At 43.5% G+C, this 22,672-nt stretch overlaps 1 protein-coding gene across 4 annotated transcripts in view; it reads left to right on the top strand.

Annotated features, from left to right (window-relative positions):
• The window catches only part of LNX1 (ligand of numb-protein X 1), a 194,577-nt gene that overhangs the window by 152,121 nt on the left and 19,784 nt on the right, over positions 1-22,672 (top strand). For all 4 annotated transcript variants that reach the window (XM_070458046.1, XM_020911316.2, XM_070458047.1 and 1 more), the window contains 4 exons: positions 3,572-3,810; positions 4,297-4,449; positions 10,889-11,091; positions 13,468-13,839. In XM_070458046.1, the coding sequence (XP_070314147.1) occupies positions 3,572-3,810; positions 4,297-4,449; positions 10,889-11,091; positions 13,468-13,839 (967 nt within the window). The remainder of the gene's footprint in view (positions 1-3,571; positions 3,811-4,296; positions 4,450-10,888; positions 11,092-13,467; positions 13,840-22,672) is intronic.

Genomic DNA, 22,672 nt, shown 5'->3' with positions numbered 1-22,672 from the left:
GAACTGAGAAAGAATGTGAGGGAAGTTGAAGCATCAAAGAGAGGTGATTCACTTACCCAGACTGTTATAATGAGTGTATTGAGGCTTGATTTCTCAAGGGCCTCTTTTATTCTGTCATCAGAAAGGAGCCCACTCCTGCAAACCAACTCGTGCTGAGCTCTGAGCCCATCAGAGTCTCTGTAAAGTACACCAAAGGTCCAACCTGCTTCCAGTCAACCCCCATGAGCAGTGAACTCACGGACTCAGGAATTTTTGCAAGAAGGAGGTTCATTTTCTCTTCTTACTTCCACCTCTCCCTTGCAGAAAAGACAAAAATTCCATGGCACATGCCCCCAGTGTCAGCATTCTTATATTAAGATAGATTTGCCTCCGTTCACTTTGATATAGGAGCCCAGGATCTCAACTCTGTTATTAACAAAACTGATCTTCAGAGCTGCTTTAAAAAGATGGCATATCCAAAGTGGTCGAAAAATGGTTTACCACGTTCCTTGTGTTCATCCTTCAAGTTCATGGCTGTCACCCATCACCACCTGAGAGTACTTAATGCTCAGGATAACTAAAAGGAGAATAAATCCTGTTTGCTTTGAACACAACCCAGGGTTCAGCATATGTTCCTGTACTGGCCAAGGCTAATCAGCTCTTTCCCCCTCCTCCCCTCACTTATGCCTGTAAATCAAGAGGCCCCAGGATCAGTCAACACAAAAGAGATAATTAGCAAGTACAAGCTGCTACCTTCATAGATCACCCTGTGCCTCAGATTCAAGCTCATCCAAGAAGCTGAAACAAGCAACATTACACAAGTATGAGTCGCTTTAGCAGAACCTGTTTCATACAAAGCTTATGAGTCTGAAGGTTTAAATCTGCCCTCCCTGGCTATTGTAAGGATAGAGGACAGAGGGGAGTGATCTTAGCCATTTTATGATGTTTTCCTTTCCTGGACTAAAATGTGTCTTTGGAACCTCAAGGATCTGAAACAGAAGTGGTTTCTTAATGGCATAGTCTTGGCATTCAGAGATCTTTAAATCCCTTACCCCTCCTCACAGATGTGGCAGCAGAACAAGATGCTACTTTTTTCCACTGGGATATGCTCCATCCCCTCAGAAGTCCGTGGCTTGTGCCTTTGCCGGTCATTTGTCCAATTGGAAGATTCATTTCCTGCTCTGGCAGGGCACATGGTGAAGAGCATTGCTGCCCCAAGAAAAGAAAGGCTGTTTCTAGTCCAACAAAATAGTCTAGGAACTTCCTTCCCATGTGTTGCTAGTCTGAGACTGCTGGCTTACAGAGAAGTGTTCCACTCATGTGTTTATGACTTTGGAGCAGCTCAACTGCAGGCTGGCTTTTATTTTTTCCATCACACAGTGTTTCTTCCAATTTCTGAGCTTCTCATATCAACCACTTTGCTATTTTTAAGCAGAACAATTCAAAGCCAAAGTGGCTCATCAAAACAGTAAAATCTCACCAGTTCAAGCAAGAAACTTATACTCTTTCAGGGAGGGGAAAACTAGTATGAGAAGCTAGAGGCCCATTTCATCTTCTGTAAGATAAAGATGTAGGTCAGGTTGTATAATCAGAGTCGTTTTCTACTAATATTAAAACCACACAAAATTATCATCATTGATTATAAGAAGCATCATGTTTTATGTACCAACAAGAAAATTTTAAAAACTGTCACTGGTTAAATTATTCCAAAACAATTAAAGATATCCTTGCAATGCATGAGTTGGTCAAATCAGACTTCAAAATCCATTCAGACCTCTCCTGCCCTCTAGTCGTATTGTTTGGCATGAAAGAGGTCCATTCTTCTGGATGATGTGACACCACTTTTCATCTCCTTGGTGGTATCTTTCCTTCTAAGCAAATAAAGCATCTGCTTGTCTCTTCACAAGAAAATTGGAAACTGCTGTCCTTCTAATGACAAATATTTACTTCACCAATGTCAAATTTACATGACACTGCTCTGTTTTTGAGTTTCTATTTATACAGTTACTTTTCATTTCAATGCTTAATTGTAATGTAATCTTTTCTAAGACCATGAGCAGCATTTAAACTTGTTGGCCTAGTACCAAGAGTGGATGCAACTCCATGTAAGGGACAAGCCGGACACCTTTGACCACGTTTGCCTTGCTTGGACAATGGCATTTGCATCATGACTGCAGCTTGGCAACTGAAGTTTTGGGACCCCATCCATCCCCCATGCACCCTAATCTCAAAGAAGTTAATGTGATAAAACAGGCAACTTAGATGGTTTAATTATGGAAGTGGCTACAATCTGTTGAGAATCTTCTCTATATCTGGCAAGATACTAAACTCTTGCCAAAACCTAATATCTAGCGGACTTCACAGCAAACCAAGATGTATGTGCAGATTAGAAAGTTTAACCACATTAACAAAATTTTCCCAGATGACACAGCTAGGTAAATTTCAGAGCAAAGATTTCCATCCAGACAGAGGCCCTTCTATCCACTCACTCTATGGTTCTCTCAGGCCATATCAATCATGCGCACATCAACTGCAGGCTGCTTTTGAGAGCCAAAGAGACTCTCAAAGTGTTATCTAAAATAGCTCAACCATATCCAGTTTTCTGTAATGAGTTGATGAAAATAATTTATAAATTAACATCCATTAAGTGCAAATGGCCACTTCTTAAAGGGACTCCCCCATTTGATTTCTGCCTTCATAAGCACTGGGAAGTGGTGTGGCTGGCTACATCCTTACCACAACAACGGAAGGGTGAAATCATCAGCATTTTCTGATCGAAGCCTACCTAAGAGCTGGGATGACTTTTCTAGTGACAATGGAAGGGCATTCACAGCAAAAATATGGACTCGGATCAACTCAAACCTTGGTCTCCTGGCTCTTAGGCTTGCTCTTTAACATGGAGGGTGAATGGATATAGACCTATTTTTTAAAGACCGTGAATGTTGTTTTACTCTCCCAATGTTAGGAGATGGGCACGTTTTTAGTGCATGAGAGCCCCCAGTCCCCAGCACCTCAGAGGCCTGGCCACTCTGAGACCAGCCCCAAGGCAGGGGGGGACTGGAAGCCAGCAAGCCGGCCTCCAGAGAGCCGTGGTGCTGAGCGAACTCCTGTGGCTTTGTAATGCGGGCGATTCTATTTCCATGGACGGTTAAATATGGAATCTGGGAGAAGTTTTGTGTTTATGTTCAGTGGTTTGGGAAACTAAACCCGAAAGAAAGAGCTGAGAGGGTGACTAAGGGCTTTCATGGTCAAGATAAACCCCAGCAAGAAGGAATTACCACGTTCAAATAGTTGAAGATAGCCAGCCTCAAGCCCTAGTCTTTGTGACCCCATGACAATGCTCACAGTTTGCATTTCAAGCACCAGGATAGAGAGTGTTTCAATAAAAGGCAATAAACAAATTTTAAAAACTGTTCTCTCGAGTTGTTCGTTCGTTTGATTGGCAAGTGTATATTGACTTACCTCCATGTGCAAAGAGAGGGGGACCGGGGGGAGCAGACCAGTTCCCGAGGGCAGCAGGCCCGCGCACTGGGAGAGGCCCAGTTGAGCAGCGCGGAAAGCCTTCTCTGACCTCCTTCTGGCTTTCTTGCAGCTGCAAGGGTGCCTCCCACTACGGCCTCACCAAAGACAGGAAGAGGCGCTCGCAGGATGGCTGCTCAGATGGCAGCGCCAGCCTCACAGCAGCAGCACTGTCCCCAGAGATTTCCACAGTCCCCACCGTCTCCTTGATGACAGATGAGCCTGGCCTGGACAACCCTGCCTACGTGTCCACAGCCGAGGACGGTCAGCCAAACAGCCCCCTGGACTCTGGCCGGAGCAACCGAACAAGGGGTGAGTCAAACGGGTGGTTGTCCGGGAATGGGCTCCTCCGCCGTGGGACTGCCCTCTGAGAAACGGTCAGTGTGGACAGTCCTAGAAATGTTTTGTTTAAGAGGAAATCGTTCTGGTAGTTTTGGCCGCAACCCAACGTCCAGTTCTCCAAAGTGAAATGAAACCACGAGGACTTGAGATCATTGGAAACGTGTGTAATCTGACTTGGTGAAAGGAGTTGAAGTTAGACCTGGTGATTCATCACTCCTGCGGCGTCCATACCTTCCCGCCTAGGCAACTCGAGAAAAGTGCTGTTATATTCCATCCGGCCTAGCAAAAAAAGACAAGCAGATTTTAAATAAACCATCCATATTTCATTGTAGAAAACTGAGAACATACAGATAAGCAAATTGTATCGTCCCACCACCTAGAAGTAATCACCGTTTGCATTCCGTTGTGTGTCTTACCAGCTGTGTCCATAAAGACCTTTTTTTCTCTTGTCTTCAGCACGGCCCTTTGAGCGATCCACCATCAGAAGCAGATCCTTTAAAAAAATAAACCGAGCCTTGAGTGTTCTTCGAAGGACAAAGAGTGGAAGTACGGTTGTCAGCCAAGCTGATCAGGGACGAGAGGATTCTGAAAACACCACTGTCCTTGATGGTAAGTTACTTCCCCATGAGGCTGGGCGTGGCCTGGGCTTCCAGAATGACTCCAGGGGTGATGACGATGGGACTAGACCTCACTTTCTATGACACCTCTCTTCCCAAGGGCATAAATATTTTTTACCTTGATTACCCTACTTCTTATATAAGTAACCAGAGGCACAAATTACTCCCCCCCCCCCCACCCATTTTCTTCTGGCTACATTGGGTACTTACTGCGGCTCACGGGCTTCTCTACTTCTGCATGGCCGTAGTTGCTCCAGCACACATGCGATCTTAGCTCCTGAACCAGGGGTCATCCCCTGCATTGGAAGGCAGATTCCCAATGACTGGACCATCAGGAAAGTCCCTATTGTTCTCTTTTTACATAGATTGAGGGAAAAGATTTTGGAACCCTTACTGTCAGGTCTTAGCTTAGTGTATATAAAGAATAATATGGTTAATGAAGAGCAGTTAGAACAGAGCCTGGCACATAGTAAATGCTATATGAGTATTTATTCTTATTACCACCTTGTGTGATACGTGACTCTGAGGGTTTTCTATGTATTAATTCATGTACTCCTCAACAACTCTATGAGGGAGCTACAATTATCATCCCTGTTTTATAGATGAGGAAACTGAGGTACCAGGCAGTTGCTTAGTTCGCCCCTTCTGAAGTTGGAATCCGAATAATGTGGTTCTAAAATTCATGCAAAGAAAGTTTCTGGATCTTAGATTCTATATCTTTTTTTCAACATAAATGGAGCTGAGAAAATACTGTCCTGTCCTTTTATTTTCATCTTACCCTAGAACTTCATAGCAGTAACAATAATAACTAAAAGAAGTCTTTTGAGCTTTCTTGGGTGCCAGGTAGTGCTCTAAGGCATTTAAAGTTCGCAATGATAAGAGATGGGGATTGTGATTCTCAGTTTACAGAAGAAACCAAGATTTAGAGAGACTGGGTAACTAGCCCGAAGTCACCCAACTGGAAAATGGCAGTCCTGGGATTTTAATTTGTGTTCTCTGGCTCCAGAGCCCACTCGTTTACTCACTGGATTAAAGTGCCCTCCGCTCCTTCAAGGTTGGGGAGTGAAAGAAAGTGAACGTACTAGTCGCTCAGCCATGTCCGAGTCTTTGAGACCCCATGGACTGTAGCCCACCAGGCTCCTCTGTCCATGGGATTCTCCAGGCAAGAATACTGGAGTGGGTTGCCATGCCCTTCTCCATGGGATCTTCCCAACCCAGGGATCGAACCTGGGTCTCCTGCATTGCAGGCAGATTCTTTTCCCTCTGAGCCACCAGGGAAGCCCTCTCAAGGTTGGGGGGTAAACCCCAAACGTCTGTCTTTATCATGTTCTCAGAGAACTTTGAGCAGTTGTATAAGACCCCTTCTTACCTCTCTTATCCTGTACATACACTACATGCGCTCACTGTGCTCACTGCCGTCGTGTACACACTGTCTTTCTCTCACTTCCATGTTGCTGTCCAACCTGTCCTCTTCCTTGCCTTCAGCTGGCATCCTGATTTCTCTTTCCAGGCTCAGCATGGGCTTTGCCTCCTCCTGGGAGCCCTCTGTGACTGCCCCAGCCCTCTCCCCTTTGTGTTCTTAAAGCACCTGCATCTCTGTTACAGCAATGTCACCTTTTATTGTAACTCTACCAGTGGGGGCAGGGGTTCTTTATCTAAGTCTTTGTTTTCTCAAGGCCAAGCACAGTATCTAGTACATAATAGTTTTCACCGAATGTTTCTGCAATGAATAAAAGGATTATAACTTCCTTTCTGCCAGTCTTCCCTCTTATTAAAGCCTCCTTAATTCCATTCCACATAAAGTTTTCTCTTGCCTGAATAAGACTGATTTGCATGTTTATTGCAGAAACTTTTAAAAATAAGAGATTACTATGTGTAGGACATTGGCCTGAGCTTTGTGCTTTTTTAAAACTGAAGTATAGTTGATTTGCAATATTGTATTAGTTTCAGATGCACAACATAGTGATTCATTGTTTTTATAGATTCTACTCCATTTAAAGTAATTATAAAATATTGACTATATTCACTGTGCTGTACAATATTTCCTTATAGCTTGCTTATTTTGCATAAGCAGTTTATACCTTTTTCCCTGTTGTGTTTCCCTCTCCCCACTGAGTACATACTAGTTTGATCTCTATATATGTGGATCTGTTTTTTTGTTTGTTTTCATTTTCCAGATTCCACATGGAAGTGATAACATAAAGTATTTGTATTTTTCTATCTGACTTATTTTACTTAGCATAAAATCCTCAGGTCCCTCTACACTGTTGTAAATAGCAGAAGTCCATTCTTTTTATGGCTGAGTAGTATTCCGGTATACATACCACATCTTTTTTCATCTGTTGATGGACACTTAGGTTGCTTCCACCTCTTGGTTATCTTGGTAAATAGTGCTGCTGTGAACATTGGAGTCCATGTATCATTTCAGATTAATGTTTGTTTTCTTTGGATGTATACCCAGAAATGAAATTGCTGGATCATATGATAGTTCTGATTTTAGTTGTTTGAAAGCCTCCATATTGTTTTCTGTAGTGGCTGCATCAGTTTACATTCCCACCAACAGTGTACCACTGTTCCCTTTTCTCTTCATCCTCACCAACATTTGTTATTTGAAGAATTTTTGATGATAGCCATTCTGACAGGTGTGAGGTGATTAACAATGTTGAGCATCTTTCCATATGCCTGTTGGCCAGCTGTATGTCTTCTTTAGGAAAATACCTATTTGTATCTTCTCCCCTTTTTAAATCAGGTTATTTGGGTTTTTTTTTTATAGAATTGCATGAGCTGTTTATATATTTAGGTTCAGTGATTTTATATAAGAAACTGCCTGCCAATGCAGGAGACAGGGAAATACAGCTTCAATCCCTGGGTCAGGAAGATCCCCTGGAGAAGGAAATGGCAGCCCACTCTGGTGTTGTTGCCTAGGGAATCCCATGGAGAGAGGTGCCTGGCAGGCTACAGTCCACAGGGTCACAAAGAGCCAGACACAACTGAAGCAGCTTAGGATGCACGGAGGACTTTTATACAAAGATTACAAAATCTAGTTCCTGGTTCCAAGGGGTTCATTCAAGACCAACAGAAAATAAAATACCATGAAGAGGGAGATATAAATAAATGAAAATGGGGGCCACCAGAAGAGACTTCCCAATGGGACAGTGTAGTCCATGTTTAAGGGGCAGTTATGACCTGACGGGCACTGGGATCTTGACTGTGTGTTGGGAAGTTGGGGAAGATGAGGTTAAAGCTGGATTAGAAGAGTGCTGGAGGCCATTTAGGAGTCTTGACTTGGGGCAGCGAACACACCTGAGTGCTTTTGCATCGAGTTATAGCAGAATCGAAACTTTATTTCACAAAGATGAAGACTGCAGCTACATGATGTGTGCAGGGGCTTTGCATGGGAGAGAATGAAATTTCCTTTTCTGCTCCAGGACCTACTACTTCACAATGGGGGAGGGACTAAGATTCAGTGAGGTTGGTACAAGATTTGTGAGGTAACAGAGATTTGAAAAATGACCTTAGGGTCTCATTGCTTCAGTAACCCATGGTTAGTGTGGTGAACTTCCATGGTTTATCCATCATTTTCATATCGGTAAAGAGGTTGGCTTTAATATTTATCAGTCATATGACCTGGATGGTTTACTTGACTCCTGTAAGCTTTAGCATCTCATCATCTAAAAAAAACAGGGATAATAATAACCTAGTTCCAATCTTAATCTCAATCTTATTGTGAAGACTAAACAAACAAAACATGCAAATTGCTTAGCTGAATGGTCAGCATATAATAAACACTTGGTAAATGATACTATATTCCTTGGTCCTTAAGTAAGGACACAATATTGGACAACTGTTTCTTTTCAGACCAGCACCGAGTGGGAATTAAAAATTTCATTAACTCTTGAAGGTCTCATTATTGTGGCTGTAATTAACATTTTCAACAATGACTGAGTATGTCCTTTCAGACTATCAAAACAAACGGCCTTGATTGGTTTAGATTTGGGAGCATGGTTTTTGTAACTCTGTTGGGAGTAGTGTAGAAAGGGAGGGGGAGAGGAGCAAAAATCAGCAGCTTTGATGATTATTTCCAAATCTTTCTTAGCTCAAAATGATTTTTTAAAAGAACTTCCATCCCCTTGTCACCAGACCTGTTCCAACAAATACTTGTGGATAACGCCTACTTAAGGTAATCAAAGCAGTTTAGACATTAATTGAACTTGATCACCCAAGCACTGTTAGCACCAGGAGCTGACAGATGAAGACTGCTGCCCACAGCCTTACAACAAAGCCCAATTGCTTACATTAAATCAAATCCCAACGGCAGTCAAGGGCCCACATTTACAATGTCTCTGGCTTCCTCTGGCCACTAAATTTCTTTGTTTATCATGCTCTATAGTACTTAGAAATAATTTTAATTCTTTCTGTATTGTTTCTAGAGAGTTGAGTACTTGTTAGTGAGCTTGGAGTTTATTAGGGAAAATGGACTAAGGTCATGGGTTTTGAAAATAGTCACAAAGAGTGTTTTATGTAGAACTAGGCCTACAGTTTTGATCTTTCCCAGTGATATAATGAAGGGAGAATCTTAGGGCAATGGCTGCTGTCAGCAGCTCCAGAAGACAAAAGTAACCCCACCTTCAATGTCCAGACTCCAGCCTCCAGCATCTGGGGAAGAGTTGTGGCTCCTGCCACGCTGGGTGTCGTGTGGCCAGCTGGTGTTGCCTCTGTACCCGTCTATTCCCATCGAGGCGGAGAACCACGCCAGCTGGCACTGCTGGCTCAGTAGAGTGTGTGTCTATAGAGCAAGTCCCCTGTGGGCCTGTTGCCAGCTGTGAAGCAGGGAGCCTAACAGGAGCCCCAGGTTCTGACCCGCTTCTGGGGACACCGCTAAACTGCCACCTCCAGCCGGTCATGTTCTGTTCTCCCAGCTCACGCATCCTCACTTGTGAAATAAAGGCTTGACTTTATTTTCTGGGGCTCCAAAATCACTGCAGATGGTGATTGCAGCCATGAAATTAAAAGATACTTACTCCTTGGAAGGAAAGTTATGACCAACCTAGAAAGCATATTAAAAAGCAGAGACGTTACTTTGTCAACAAAGGTCTGTCTAGTCAAGGCTATGGTTTTTCCAGTAGTCACATATGGATGTGAGAGTTGGACTATAAAGAAAGCTGGGCGCCAAAGAATTGATGCTTTTGAACTGTGGTGTTGGAGAAGACTCTTGAGAGTCCCTTGGACTGCAAGGAGATCCAACCAGTCCATCCTAAAGGAGATCAGTCCTGGGTGTTCAGTGGAAGGACTGATACTGAAGCTGAAACTCCAATACTTTGGCCACCTGATGCGAAGAGCTGACTCATTAGAAAAGACCCTGATGCTGGGAAAGATTGAAGGCAGGAGGAGAAGGGGATGACAGAGGATGAGATGGTTGAATTGCATCACCAACTCGATGGACATGGGTTTGGGTGAACTCTGGGAGTTGGTGATGAACAGGGAGGCCTGACGTGCTGCGGTTCATGGGTTCACAAAGAGTCGGACACGACTGAGCATCTGAACTGGACTGATGGCTGTCAAACTGCACAGCTGGAAATGGTCTTCTGTGTGTGGGTTCAGGGGATGGGGGCAGGGGAACCTGTGAAAGACTTCCCAGGGGAAGGGTCCTCAGTGAAAAGGTAAGGTTTGGAAACCCCAGCCTAGATCTCTGAATCTCCTTCTGGCTCTGAATTCAACAATGCAAGCTGATCAGGGATGAACCCGTTGACACCACCAGCTGGGCCTGGGGCCGCTTTTCCTGATTATAAATTAAGCCGTTTGACTTCCCTTCACTGACAGCACAGGTGGGTAGAGAGCCTGCTTTTCATTGAGACTGAAAGGCAGGGCCTCCCAGGGGGAAATCTTCAAAATGATCTGAAAGAGCAGAATAGGTTTGTTCTGTTTTTTCCCCTTGATAAGTAAGTGATCAAACTGTGGTCCATTCCATAATGACTGTTCATTCATTCCTCTTTGCTCAATAAACACCAAAAAGTCTCCTATGTACAGAGATCTGTGCACAGACCTAAGAAACAAGGTCTGAGAGTGCAATGGTGAGTATAAGAAATGGGCATGAGTAATAATAATAGTAACAGAAGGCTCAGTGCCCTGAGAAATACAGCTTTGTGGGAAATAGGAAATTGAGAGACAGCAGGGGTGGAGGGAGGAGGGCAGAGTTTAATTGGAAGGGATCATTTCATGCAGGCCTTGAAGGAAAAATTGGGTTTAGGCCTAGGATGGAAAACATTCCAGGCAGAGAAACTTATGCTGGCTCAGAGGCAGGAAGATGGAAAACATGTACAAAGAATGATGAATAGTTTAGTTTGGCTGGAACCAAAAGCCTGGCAAGAAGAGAAGTGGTTGGAAATGGCCGTTGGTGGGTGTCTTAAATAAACATTCTTTGTCCATTTTAGTCTTTCCAAGGTTGTATCACCTGATTCCAGATGGTGAAATTACCAGCATCAAGATCAATCGAATGGATCCCAATGAAAATCTCTCCATTAGGCTTGTGGGAGGCAGTGAAACCCCGCTGGTCCATATCATTGTCCAGCACATTTATCGTGATGGGGTGATAGCCAGAGATGGCCGGCTCCTGCCAGGAGACATCATCCTAAAGGTAGAGGAGCCATGATAATGGGCTTAATAAGAGTCACTTCTGAGCAAATCCCTGGATGCACGGGTTAGGGTTATGATGGGTGAGTGGTTGGACAGATAAGTAAAACACTCACATAAATGTGGAACAGTCACTTTCCATAGCTATTAGGTTGATACGACTCTCTGTAGAAGATTAGTAATTTGCAGTAGGTCCCTAACCCTTCTGTCTGTCTTGTTCTTCTGATCTCTTTCTCTCTGTATAAATACTATCTCTCTATCATTTTGTCTCTGCTCTCCTGTCTCCCCGTCCCCTTACTTTCTCCACCTCTTCAGTCTTTTCTCTCCCTTCTTTGCCTCCCTGCTAATTCTTCCTCTCCTACCCCTTTCTCCTACTCTTAAGTAACAATAACATAAAACAATATAAAACTGCAGCATATATCTTCTTAAGTTGTTTTTAGAGCAGATTACTGGAACATTTTCTATTTTATCTAATCACTCACATTCACACACTCCCCTAAAGTAAATTTCCTATAGCTTAATGACCCTTCACCAAAGGAAAAAAAAATCCCTAAGCTATTCTGCCAACCCACAGACATTCCAGGGGAGACAGGTGGTGGAACAGAACGCCTTGGGCATTACTGTCCTCTGAGGCTTGGCTGAGGGTAAGGATGCTCGGGAAGAATTTTCAGACGAAGAGAAAGGACAAAGGAAGAGTTGTTTATCAGACAGAAGTCTAACATGTGCCAAAAGCGATAAGGAAAAATCCCTCCCTTGGTCATATATTTCCTGTCTGACCCTCAGATGACAGTTTCATCCTATCCCTTCTGGGTTGTTGACAGGCCAGCTCCTAACACATTATGTGCTATTTCTCTGGCAAAGGAATTCTTATTTTTTGGGATAAGAGGAGAAAGAATTTGAAGCAGTTATTGTAGAAACACTGATATTCCCACTGGCCTCGGAGATGGAGTACGAGGCAGGGCCCATCAACCTCGGGGGATGGTTGGCCATGCAATTAGCAACATTCTGTATGGCTTTCCTCCAGTTCTATGGAAGCTATGCTGCCTGGGAGGGTTGCATAAGGAAAACATTTTGATTCTTGTGGCCTTCAGCTGGCACTTGCAAGCAAAAAAGCTGCCAGGACTGTTTAGCAGGCGACCCTGACTTTCTCTTGGCCTGGGTGTGATGGGGAAAACTGGACATGGGATAAGATGACGGAGGAGAGCAAGGTCTTTGAGCTTACCTGTGCTTGAGCAATGGTTCTGAGCCTTGTCCATGCACGAAGGAGCCTCTGTGCATCCCTGGAGATGCAGCAGAAGACAGGCAATTGTACGCGGCAGGCAGGCCCGGGAAAATCTCGCTCCGCGACTCTTCTAACAGTTGGCTGCAAGTGCAAGAAATCTTCCCAAACCATAGAAATTCAAGAAGGTTGTTTCTCTTCTGTGGGGCCTCCTTCCTTAAGAACAGGGTGCAGTGCTGCTGTGAAATTATTTTGTTCCCAAGCAGTGACCACCACTGTGGGCCGAAGCCTTGAGGCTGGGTCTGCCTAGAGTAATTAAAACCAGAAAGCCCCACACAGCATCAGTCCCACAGATTACTGGTGAGGCACAAATGAGTGGGCCGAGCTGGAGGACATTTAAGCAGTTTAATAAAGAGACCCAGCCTTTCAGTAAAAGAGCCTAGTAGCTTCCATTTACATCAGTTCATTTGAAATAGCACAGAGATTTTTTTTTCTCTTTTGTTGAGAACATGGGCAAAAGACCTTGTAGGAGACCACCTAGAGACTTCACAGATGTACACACTGTCACACACATTCACACACTTGCCAAAACACAAATACATGTATGTACACACACATTCTCTGTGTCTCACACACACACACACACACACACACACACACACACCCAATGAAGCCTAGAAATTCCAGTACAGGTGACCTAGGGAGAAAAATTCATTTGGAGAAGATGTTTGGAAAGAAAATGTCAACTAGTTTGATTTAAATAGCACTTTAACGTAATCATTAATCAAAAATTTTCTTTTCTTCTTTGGCCTTTTCCCACTTTTTCTTCCTTTTCCTTCCTCCCTCAGCCAAAAAATAAGTTTAGCAAGCAACAGAGAGGAGAGTTAGGACTGTATAAATAAACTCGAGGGCCTATGTAAGGACAGGGCTGAGAAAAGATTCTGTCTGCGGAGACAGACAGTTGAAAAGGTGTGCAGATAACGGGAGGGAAGCTGGGTTACAAGTCCTGTTGGAAGATGGGGGTATTTGGGCATTTGGACAGAGAAGGTGACGGAGCCGAGTGCTCCTTTTGGAAGGGCCCTGGCGGGTCTGTAGGCAGGGCCTTTCAGGCAGGACTGTGGCAGGTGAAGCTGATGGCTCGGTGGCGCTCCCCTCCTCCAGGTCAACGGGATGGACATCAGCAACGTCCGGCACAACTACGCCCTGCGCCTCCTGCGGCAGCCGTGCCACGTGCTGCGGTTGACGGTGCTCCGGGAGCGGAAGTTCCGGAGCAGGACCGACGAACAGCCCCTGGATGCTTACGGGCCCCGGGATGACAGTTTCCACGTGATCCTCAACAAAAGCAGCCCGGAGGAGCAGCTTGGAATAAAACTGGTGCGCAAGGTGGATGAACCTGGGGTGTTTATTTTCAACGTGCTGGACGGTGGCGTGGCAGACAGACACGGCCAGCTGGAGGAAAATGACCGTGTGTTAGCCATCAATGGGCATGACCTTCGGTACGGCAGCCCAGAGAGCGCAGCTCATCTGATTCAGGTAGGTCACAGACGATGACAAGATCCTGGTCAGAAACTGCCAGCATGAGCAAGAACGCTCATCACCGTGATCCACCTACCCTGTTTCTACCCCGGGTAACACACAGTGCCTCCTTTTCAAAGAGTCAAGAGTGATGGGCCAGGTAGGAACATTGTTCCAGCAACTGATGTGTCTCAGGGTCATGGTCATTCTGTTAGTGTGGCCAGCCGTCCAGTCTGACTGCAGGCAGACGCGTTGGGCTCTGTTGAAGCCTCACCAGGTTAAGATCACTCGGGGTCAGCAGGGTTGCATCATCCTTGTACCCAGTATGGTAGGCACAGACCTTGGGGTCACTCAAATACACTCTGAGGACATCCGCTGTGCTACCCCCATAGAAGCTGTGCCATGGGCCCTCCAGTGATCCTGTGGACCAGAGACCACGGTAGGATTGGCAAGGGCGAGCCCTGTCTCCATGGCTAAGTCCAGCCCCCTTCAAAAGCCCATGGGACTCAAATATGAGCCTAAGGAAGCCCTCCGTAAGAGAGGCGTACAAATTATTATTACTCAGGCAAATAGAGCTCATGACAGCCTGACACTGGTTCAAACTAATTCACTCTCCTGACAGGCATGATGCCACCAAGCCCCAGCATGCATCTTGTTAACTTCAGCTGGATGACCTTGAGTGTTCGTTGATGGTTTTCTTTTTAAATTGAAGTATAGTAGGTTTACAATATTGTGTTAGTTTCAGGCATACAGCAAAATGATTCAGTTTTACGTGTATATATATATACATGTTCAGTTCAGTCGCTCAACCATGTCCAACTCTGCAACCCCGTGGACTGCATGCGTACCTGTATGTATATATATATATATATATATATATGTATATGTATATATATATACACACATATATATATGTATAAAATGTATTCTTTTTCAGATTCTTTTCCCTTACAGGTTATTGCAAAATATTGAGTATAGTTTCCTGTGCTATACAGTAGGTCCTTGTGATTATGCATTCTACATATAATGGTGTATATATGTTAATCCCAAACTCTTAATTTATCCCTCCCCTCCCCTTGGGTAACAATAAGTCAGAGGATTTATTTCTGTTTTTTAAATAAGTTCATTAATATAATTTTTTAGATTCTACATATTAGCAGAATCATATGATATTTGTATTTTTCTGTCTGACCTCACTTAGTATAATAATCTCTAGGTCCATCCATATTGCTGCAAATGGCATTTTTTCATTCTTGATTTTATGAAAAAGTAATATTTTTCATTGAGCTGAGTAATATTTAATTATACATATACCATCTTTTCTTTATCCATTGTTCTGTCAAATATTAGATTGTGTTCATGCCTTGATTGTTATAAATAGTGGTGCTATGAACATGGGGTGCATGTATCTTTTTAAATTATAATTTTCTCCAGGTTAGGTGTGGGATTGCAGGATCATATGATAACTCTGTTTAGTTTAAGAAACTTCCATACTGTTCTCCATAGTGGCTGTTACCAGTTTACATTTCCACCAACAGTGTAAGAGGTTTCCCCTTTCTCCACACCCTCTCCAGCATTTATTTGTAGACTTTTTGATGATGGCCATTCTGACTGGTGTGAGGTGATACCTCAGTTGTAGTTTTAGTTTGTCTTTCTCTAATAATTAGTGATGTTGAACATTTTTTTCGTGTGTCTGTTGGCTATCTGTATATCTTCTTTGGAGAAACATCCACTCAGATCTTCTGCTGATTTTTTTTATTGGATTATTTGTTTTTCACCATGAGTTTTTCTAATATTCACTGACCTTCCAGCTTTATTCCTAGAGACAGGCTTTGTTCTGGACTCTTATATTCTAACCCTTCAATTTACTTCATTTAGCCAAAATGTATTAAGTTTTTGCTTCTTGCCTAGTTCTGGATCAGGTTCAGAGAACAGGGAGATGATAACCTCTTAGGTTGCTCTCCCAAAGGAGCCCACAGTCTAGTGGAGGAGGTGGGTTTTTTCTAAATGACTGCCTTGTGGTGTGATAGTGTATCATGGAGAGATTAAGCGTGGTACTGGTTCAGACAAAGGAGAGATTTTTTACTTAGTGGGGTCTAGAAATTCTTCACAGAGAAGGAAAATCTTGAACTGGGGTTTTGAGGTTCTCTAGGTGGTTGAGGCTGAAGAAGGAAATGGCAACCCACTGGCGTGTTCTTGCCTGGAGAATCCCAGGGACGGGGGAGCCTGGTGGGCTGCTGTCTATGGGGTCGCACAGAGTCGGACACGACTGAAGCAACTTAGCAGTAGCAGGCGGTTGAGGCAGGGAGGGTCATTCTAAGGAGATACAACACAAAAGAGTGTTTCCCCAAAAGCCAGTTAGGGAAATGGTTAACACCTGGAGTGTGGTATACAGTTTTAAAAGCAACGATAGATAAGGCAGAAGTGGTAGGTAAGGACCAGATCATGTAGAGTTTTATAAGTAATGCTAGGAAGTTCAGATTTTGCCCCTAAGGCCATGAGATATCACTGGAAGGGTTTAAGAAAGAAAGTGACATGATTTTATAGAAAGATCTTTCTAGAGGCAGTGGAAAGCTGATAGGAGAGGGACAGGAATGGAGGCCTTAAGATGTGTTTGCTATTATCCATACGTTATGTCAGCTTCCCCTTGGTGGCTTAGAATGAAGAAGTATTCATTCCTTAAGTATAGACAGAGAGTCAGCAGCAGTGGCTGAGTGGACCTTGTATCAGCGTTCCACAGAGGATGGCAGTCCGAAGACAGAGCCTTCCCTCAAGGACTTGATCATCTCAGTACAAACACATCTCCCTCCCCTTGACTTCCGGTCATGGACTTCTTCCAGGTGTTGGCAACTTTTCACTATCGTGTGCATAGAATCTTATCTCTATGTTTTTTTTTTTTTTTTTTTTTTTTTGAGGAGAACCAAGTAGTGGATGAAATTATTGTCATTTTAGATGTGAAAAGCCTGAAGTAAAGGGTGCCAGGGGACTTCCCCCGTTTCTTCCATCCATCAGGACAGGACGGATGCATGGTGCTTTGGCCTCTGATCTGGGGATTTTGATGGTGTCTCAGTTCCAAGGTCATTCTGAATCTGGTGGATGCCCATCTGCCCTAAGTGGCCTGAGGTCATGCCCTGTGGAGCGGATGAAGAACAAACTAGAGTTACAAGAGGCATTTCCTTCTGGAGTTTATGTCACCCATTCCCAAGTTCACATGCCCAGTCCCAACTTTTCTGAACACCACACTTATGTGGCCAATTGCCTACTTGGTATCTCCATGTGAATGTCTGAAAGGCATTTGAAATTTAATATTCAAAAGTGAAACCTTGGCCTCTCCACTCTCCACCCCTTGCCAAACCTGCTCTTCCCCTCGGTCTTTCCTTAACTCTAGAAATGACAGCATCATTTACTCAGTTACTAAGGGCAACAAGTATCTTGACTCTCTCCACATCCCTTGCCTGTAGCCTATCTCACCACCTCCACAGCTCCCATCAGCCAGGCCGCCATCGCCTTCAGTCTGGGCTGCTGCAAGAACCTCTTAACTGGCCTCCTCGCTTCCATCTCCACCCTCATACAGCGTTTAGAGTGACCACTTTACAGAGTTAATCCCACCATATCACTTTCCTGCCCACAGCCATCCAGTGCTTCCCAAGACACTTATTTTCAAATATCAAATCCGTACAGTGGCCGGCAGAGCCATGTAGTCTGGTCTTTAGTTGTCTCTCCAACCTCATATCTTAAGCAAATGGGAGGATTTCTGGTATTCTCCCTCTTGCTTAACCATGCTCTTCTTAACATTGCCTTCTTGCTACTGCTATTCCTCAAGCATTTTAGGAACTTCCTCATCCCAAGGCTGATGATCTTGCTGCCCCTCTGAAAGACTCTTCCAGATATCTGCATACTCCTGCACTTCACTCAGTGTTATCTCAGCGACACCTTCACTGACCATCCTGCTTAAAGTAGCATCCCCCACCCTCAATTCTATATCCTCTAATCTTATGTTCTACTAACAAATTATTTGATTAATACCTGCCAATCTAGCATAATATAGTACAGTATTCTACCTCAAGCAATTAGAGAAATACCTGGCGGTAAGAGACACTCAATAAATATTTGAAAGAATAAATTTAGCGGGTTATGTTGGTGTTCAGTGGCTAAGTCATGTCCAACCCTTTGCAATCCCATGACCTGCAGCACGCCAGGCTTCCCTGTCCTTCACTATCTCCTGGAGTTTGCTATATAATTCACACATTAATTTCATCTCATAGGGATATTTTTTGTCAAACCATTTAGTGAAGAAAAAGCACCAAATCCACTTTTACATTATTTTTCCCCAAGGTAGAAGTCTTTTTGTCCCCTTGAATTTGTTCAGTTATTATTAGTTGAGCACCTTCTAAACGTCAAGAGGTGTGTAGGACAACGGTGAACAAGACTGACACAGTCCTGGCCTCGTAGAACTTAGAATACATTCCCATCTATCCCCAAATGCAGTCGAGTCAGCACTGAGCAGGCAGTCTAGCCTGTATGCGCCAACGGGTGAGAACAGGAAATAGACAATGTTTATGAAAATATTAATCCATGGAAAATGAAGAGCCCTGCTTTTTTTCTTTACGAAGAAACTGCACTCTCAGCATGCCTTTTCTCTTTAAAAAGCAGACTCTTGGGTGATCATCAGTTTTTTCCCTGTTACGCCTGTCAACTCCCTTTGCAGGTCAGTCTGTGCAGCTCACAGTCTAGAGATCACCTGCCAACTATCCTTCGCAATAGACAAAGAAAAACTCCCTTACTCATGTCACTTGGAAAAATCTTGATTACACATGGCATTCAACTTTTATAGATTAGTAACAGAAAAGGAAAAAATTTTTTCCCTGAGAACGTTAACTTACGAAATAAAATCTTGCTTAACAGTGGGATTTCCTAAAAGATTCTTCTGCTTACCAAACAAAGCCAATGTGCTTTGTAGGCAGGGGAAGAAGAAGGGGAAAAAAAAAAATTGGGCCAAATGAGTTGGAAAAGAAATGGGAAAAGTAGAATGCTGAGCAAACTCGGTTAAGCGACCTCAAGTGTGGATTTTATTTATGAGATACTTGTAACATACACCCAGCTGGGAGGATTAAACCAAATGCCCTTCAAAAGTTGAGAGTCAAATTTCCAACCAATCTTTGGCTGTGCTGGCCTGGTGTGTCCACTCCATGAATCATGTTTGTCTTGCAGAGAAATTCCCAGACAACATGCCCTTTTGGTCATGTTTTCGCCCACAGTCCCACACATTCTACCTTTTTCTACATTATTTCAGGGAAGAGTTATTACAGAGAAGCCACAACTGTTTTAAATTTGACCAACTTTACATATGTGGAGCCCTAACCATGGCTTACTCAGCAGAAGCCCTAAGTACCAGACCCCAGAGTTAGGTTGAAAGTTGAATGCCTCTCGGAGAGAAACCTGGTGGAGATGGAGGCTTCGAATATGGGGCACTTGACTTATTTAGAACTTAGTACAACTTTATTTTTATCTGTTGTCAATTTTAGCTTTTTGAGCACCATGACTAGAACTCTGCGTGAAAGGGACAACTATCTGGTGTCATACCTAAAATAATAGAACAAAGAAATACGGCCAGAGATTTCAGACCCTGGGACATCTTAGCATCCCAAACCTGGAAGGTTCCACATATATCTATCCAATATTCAACATGAGAATGATTTCTGCTGAGAGTTATACCTGCTTTGAGATGCTCTCATCTACCTGCAATTCTGAATTCATGAATACATGTCTAGGAGTTCAAATATATATACAGTTAATAAATGAAGAAAGCAATGATGGATTTTAAATTTGAGTATCTCCTTTGTGCCCTTTTTTCTTAGCTAACTTACCATACTTGATGCAAAAGCTGAAATAATTCAAAACCATTTGCAGAGGTTGTGATTAGATGTGCTCTCATTCTTATAGGTCTGTGTGATTTTCTTTCCCTTTCACATGAATTAATGTTTAAGTGAGAAGTTATTTCACTAAAGAGCAACTGACGGCCAGGTTCTTCAGGTTTTCTAGAAGGATATAATAGGCTTTTAAACAGATTCAGAAATTAAAGAATAATGGACTACTCACATTACCTACATTTGTTCTAAATAGGTGGTTCCAGTTCATGTAGCTCAGGAGGGCAGAACTTTTGTCCCCTGGAGCCAGTAAGAATTGCCAGTGAAATAAGAGTTCTGTGTGTGTATGTGTGTTTTATAGATGAGTGCAGCTAATATAATCCCTATTTAAACAAATTTTCTTAATGTGGTATGGTAGTACATTTAAAGCACATAAGACTAAACAGTACATAGATTTTTAAAACATGCTTCTTGAGCTGGATTCTTAGAGTCCAAATGACTTTTAACACAAAGCTCCAGATTCCATGCATTCATGGTTCAAGCATGACTTGAAAAACTATTCAGTTTTTCAACTCAGAATTTATAAGTGAATCCTCTGCTCAGCTACTCCGCAAATATTAGGGGATCTTGAAACTTCTCTACCCTTCCCCAACTCTCACTACCCTTCCCCACCTCTCATGTCTCCACACATGATTTTGTTTTGTTTTTTATTATTATGGAACGAAAGCAGAGTAACTTCCAGATGCCATAAAAGAAATGGCATTTGAGGACTTAGGTCATTCTGCTGAGGTTCAGGACCTAAATTCTTATTTTGACCTTGTCAGTGACATCTGTTCAACCCTGTATAAGTCAGACTGTCATTGTTAATTTCTTAGCACTTACGAAATATGCTTCTGGGAACATAAAGATGTACATGGAGCTAAAGTCTAGTGGGAAAAATAGATCAAATTGCTGTCTCAAATCTCCTCTTCTACCCTCATCAAACCCTAAGGTCCTATTCATCACTTTTCCTCAAAGCCTCCTTAATCTTCTTTATTCTTGGCCCGACTCTGGTCACCCTTAGCTCAAGTAGCTGCTGCCTGTCTAAAAGACATTCACAATTCTCTTTAGATTGTGCCAGGCTTTCTATGTGCCAGGAGCTAAAGTCTCAATGGTGAACTAGTCCACATACCAGATTTGCCTTCACCAAGCTCATTTTATAGAGACTTGCAGTTAACATTGCCCCATTAGCTCAACCCGGGGTTGTAATTCTGGAGCCCCCAACCTACTGCCCAGTGAGAGGGATTTCTTTTAACTTTTTCATTCAAGCATGGTTGATTTGCAATGTAGTTTTAATTTCTGCTGTATAGTAAAGTGACTCCAAACTTCCTAACTCCCCCTTGGCAACCAGAAGTGTGTTTTCTGTGTCTGTGAGTCTGTTTCTGTTTCCTAGATAAGTTTGTGTCATTTTAGACTCCACATGGAGATGATATCATGTGATATTTGTCTTTCTCTGTCTGACTTCACTTAGTATGATCATCTCTAATGCATCCATGTTGCTACAAATGGTCTTTTTCATTTTTTATGGCCAAGTAATATTCCATTGTGTATATATATAACATCTTCTTTATCCATCATCTTGTCAGTGGACCCTCAGGTTGCTTCCATGTCTTGGCTGTTGCGAGTAGTGTGGTTATGAACACAGACAGGCATGTATCTTTTGAATTATAGTTTTGTCTGGATATAAGTCCAGGAGTAGGACTACTGGCTCATACGATAGCTCTATCTGTAGTTTTTTGAGGAACTGCAGTACTGTTTTCCATAGTGGCTGCACCAGTTTACATCCAGAGCCACAGTGTACCTTGCATGGAGACATGCTTCTGTTTCTCAGCTCCTCTCTTGCTCGCTGGCAGAGCCTTCGGGCGAGGGTTTTGTTTCTATACCTCGCAGCGCAGGGTGTTGCTCTGTCAGCAGGAACAGCTGACAGCTTTGTGACTTTGCTCGAGTGTCAGTGGGTGACCCTGTCCGGATGCCTCCTATTGCCTGCATGGCCATGTATGGTCTGTGTGCGACGCAGGACCTCAGAGCAGGCGGCACTGCCGTGATGCGTTCACCGCGGCATCTGGGGAACCTCCCTGCCATCTTTCAGTTAAGCAGCAATAACCACGACAGACACCTATGGAGTTCTTGGCCCCATAGAACAGAGATAGTCTTTATGCCTGTGAGAAATGACAGAATGGGAACTCCATAAATGAAGTCCTGGGTGCAGCTGGTCCATGCAAAAACACTCTTTATTCTGCTGGTCAGACCAGGATATATCTTCTAGGTCTAATTCTCATATACACACCCAACTCAACTTTATTAGAATGAGTTGAGAGTTCATGTTTTTGAGGTGACTTGTTAAATATGAAAGAAACTAGGAATCCTTGACCTGGAAAGAAGAGCTAAGGGAGGGCCATGAGAGTTATTTTCAAATAGGCTTGTCACATGGAAATTGATTGGGGTTGCCTGAGAGGACATGGCTAGAACCAATGGGCAAGCAAGAGAAAGACAAATTTAAACTCAGCCTAAGGGCAAACTTGCTAATTAGCGCTGTCTAAAAACAGCCTGCTCCACCTTGGGACACGGACCTGACGGCCATTGGATGCATTGAAGCACACACTGGAGGACAAGGAGCTGGAGGGGAACGGAAGCATGGGCTCCGGGGGAACTGCTGGATTAGATGGTGCCTGATGTCTCCTCCAGAGCTGGGACTTCCCAACTGTGTGCAGCCGATGCTCCACACAGTTCCCCGGGGCTTTGTGAGCAGCAGATGGATGAACTGAAAATGATACTTGAGCTGAAGCTGGAAGGGGAACTCAAGTGAAGCAGCCCCCAAAGGTGCAGGAAGAACCATCTCCACAATTCAAGCTAGACTGTCTCACTCTGGGATTGATAGCTTACGGTGAGCGGTGTCAGATTCATGATCTCCGAAGAAGACTTAGCTTCAGAACCAGGACCGGGCT

The sequence above is a fragment of the Odocoileus virginianus genome, chromosome 29 (assembly GCF_023699985.2).
Source record: "Odocoileus virginianus isolate 20LAN1187 ecotype Illinois chromosome 29, Ovbor_1.2, whole genome shotgun sequence".
In the NCBI taxonomy this organism is placed as follows: domain Eukaryota; kingdom Metazoa; phylum Chordata; class Mammalia; order Artiodactyla; family Cervidae; genus Odocoileus; species Odocoileus virginianus.
The sequence above is the reverse complement of the archived record's forward strand: the minus strand, read 5'-3'. Positions and strand labels throughout refer to the sequence as shown.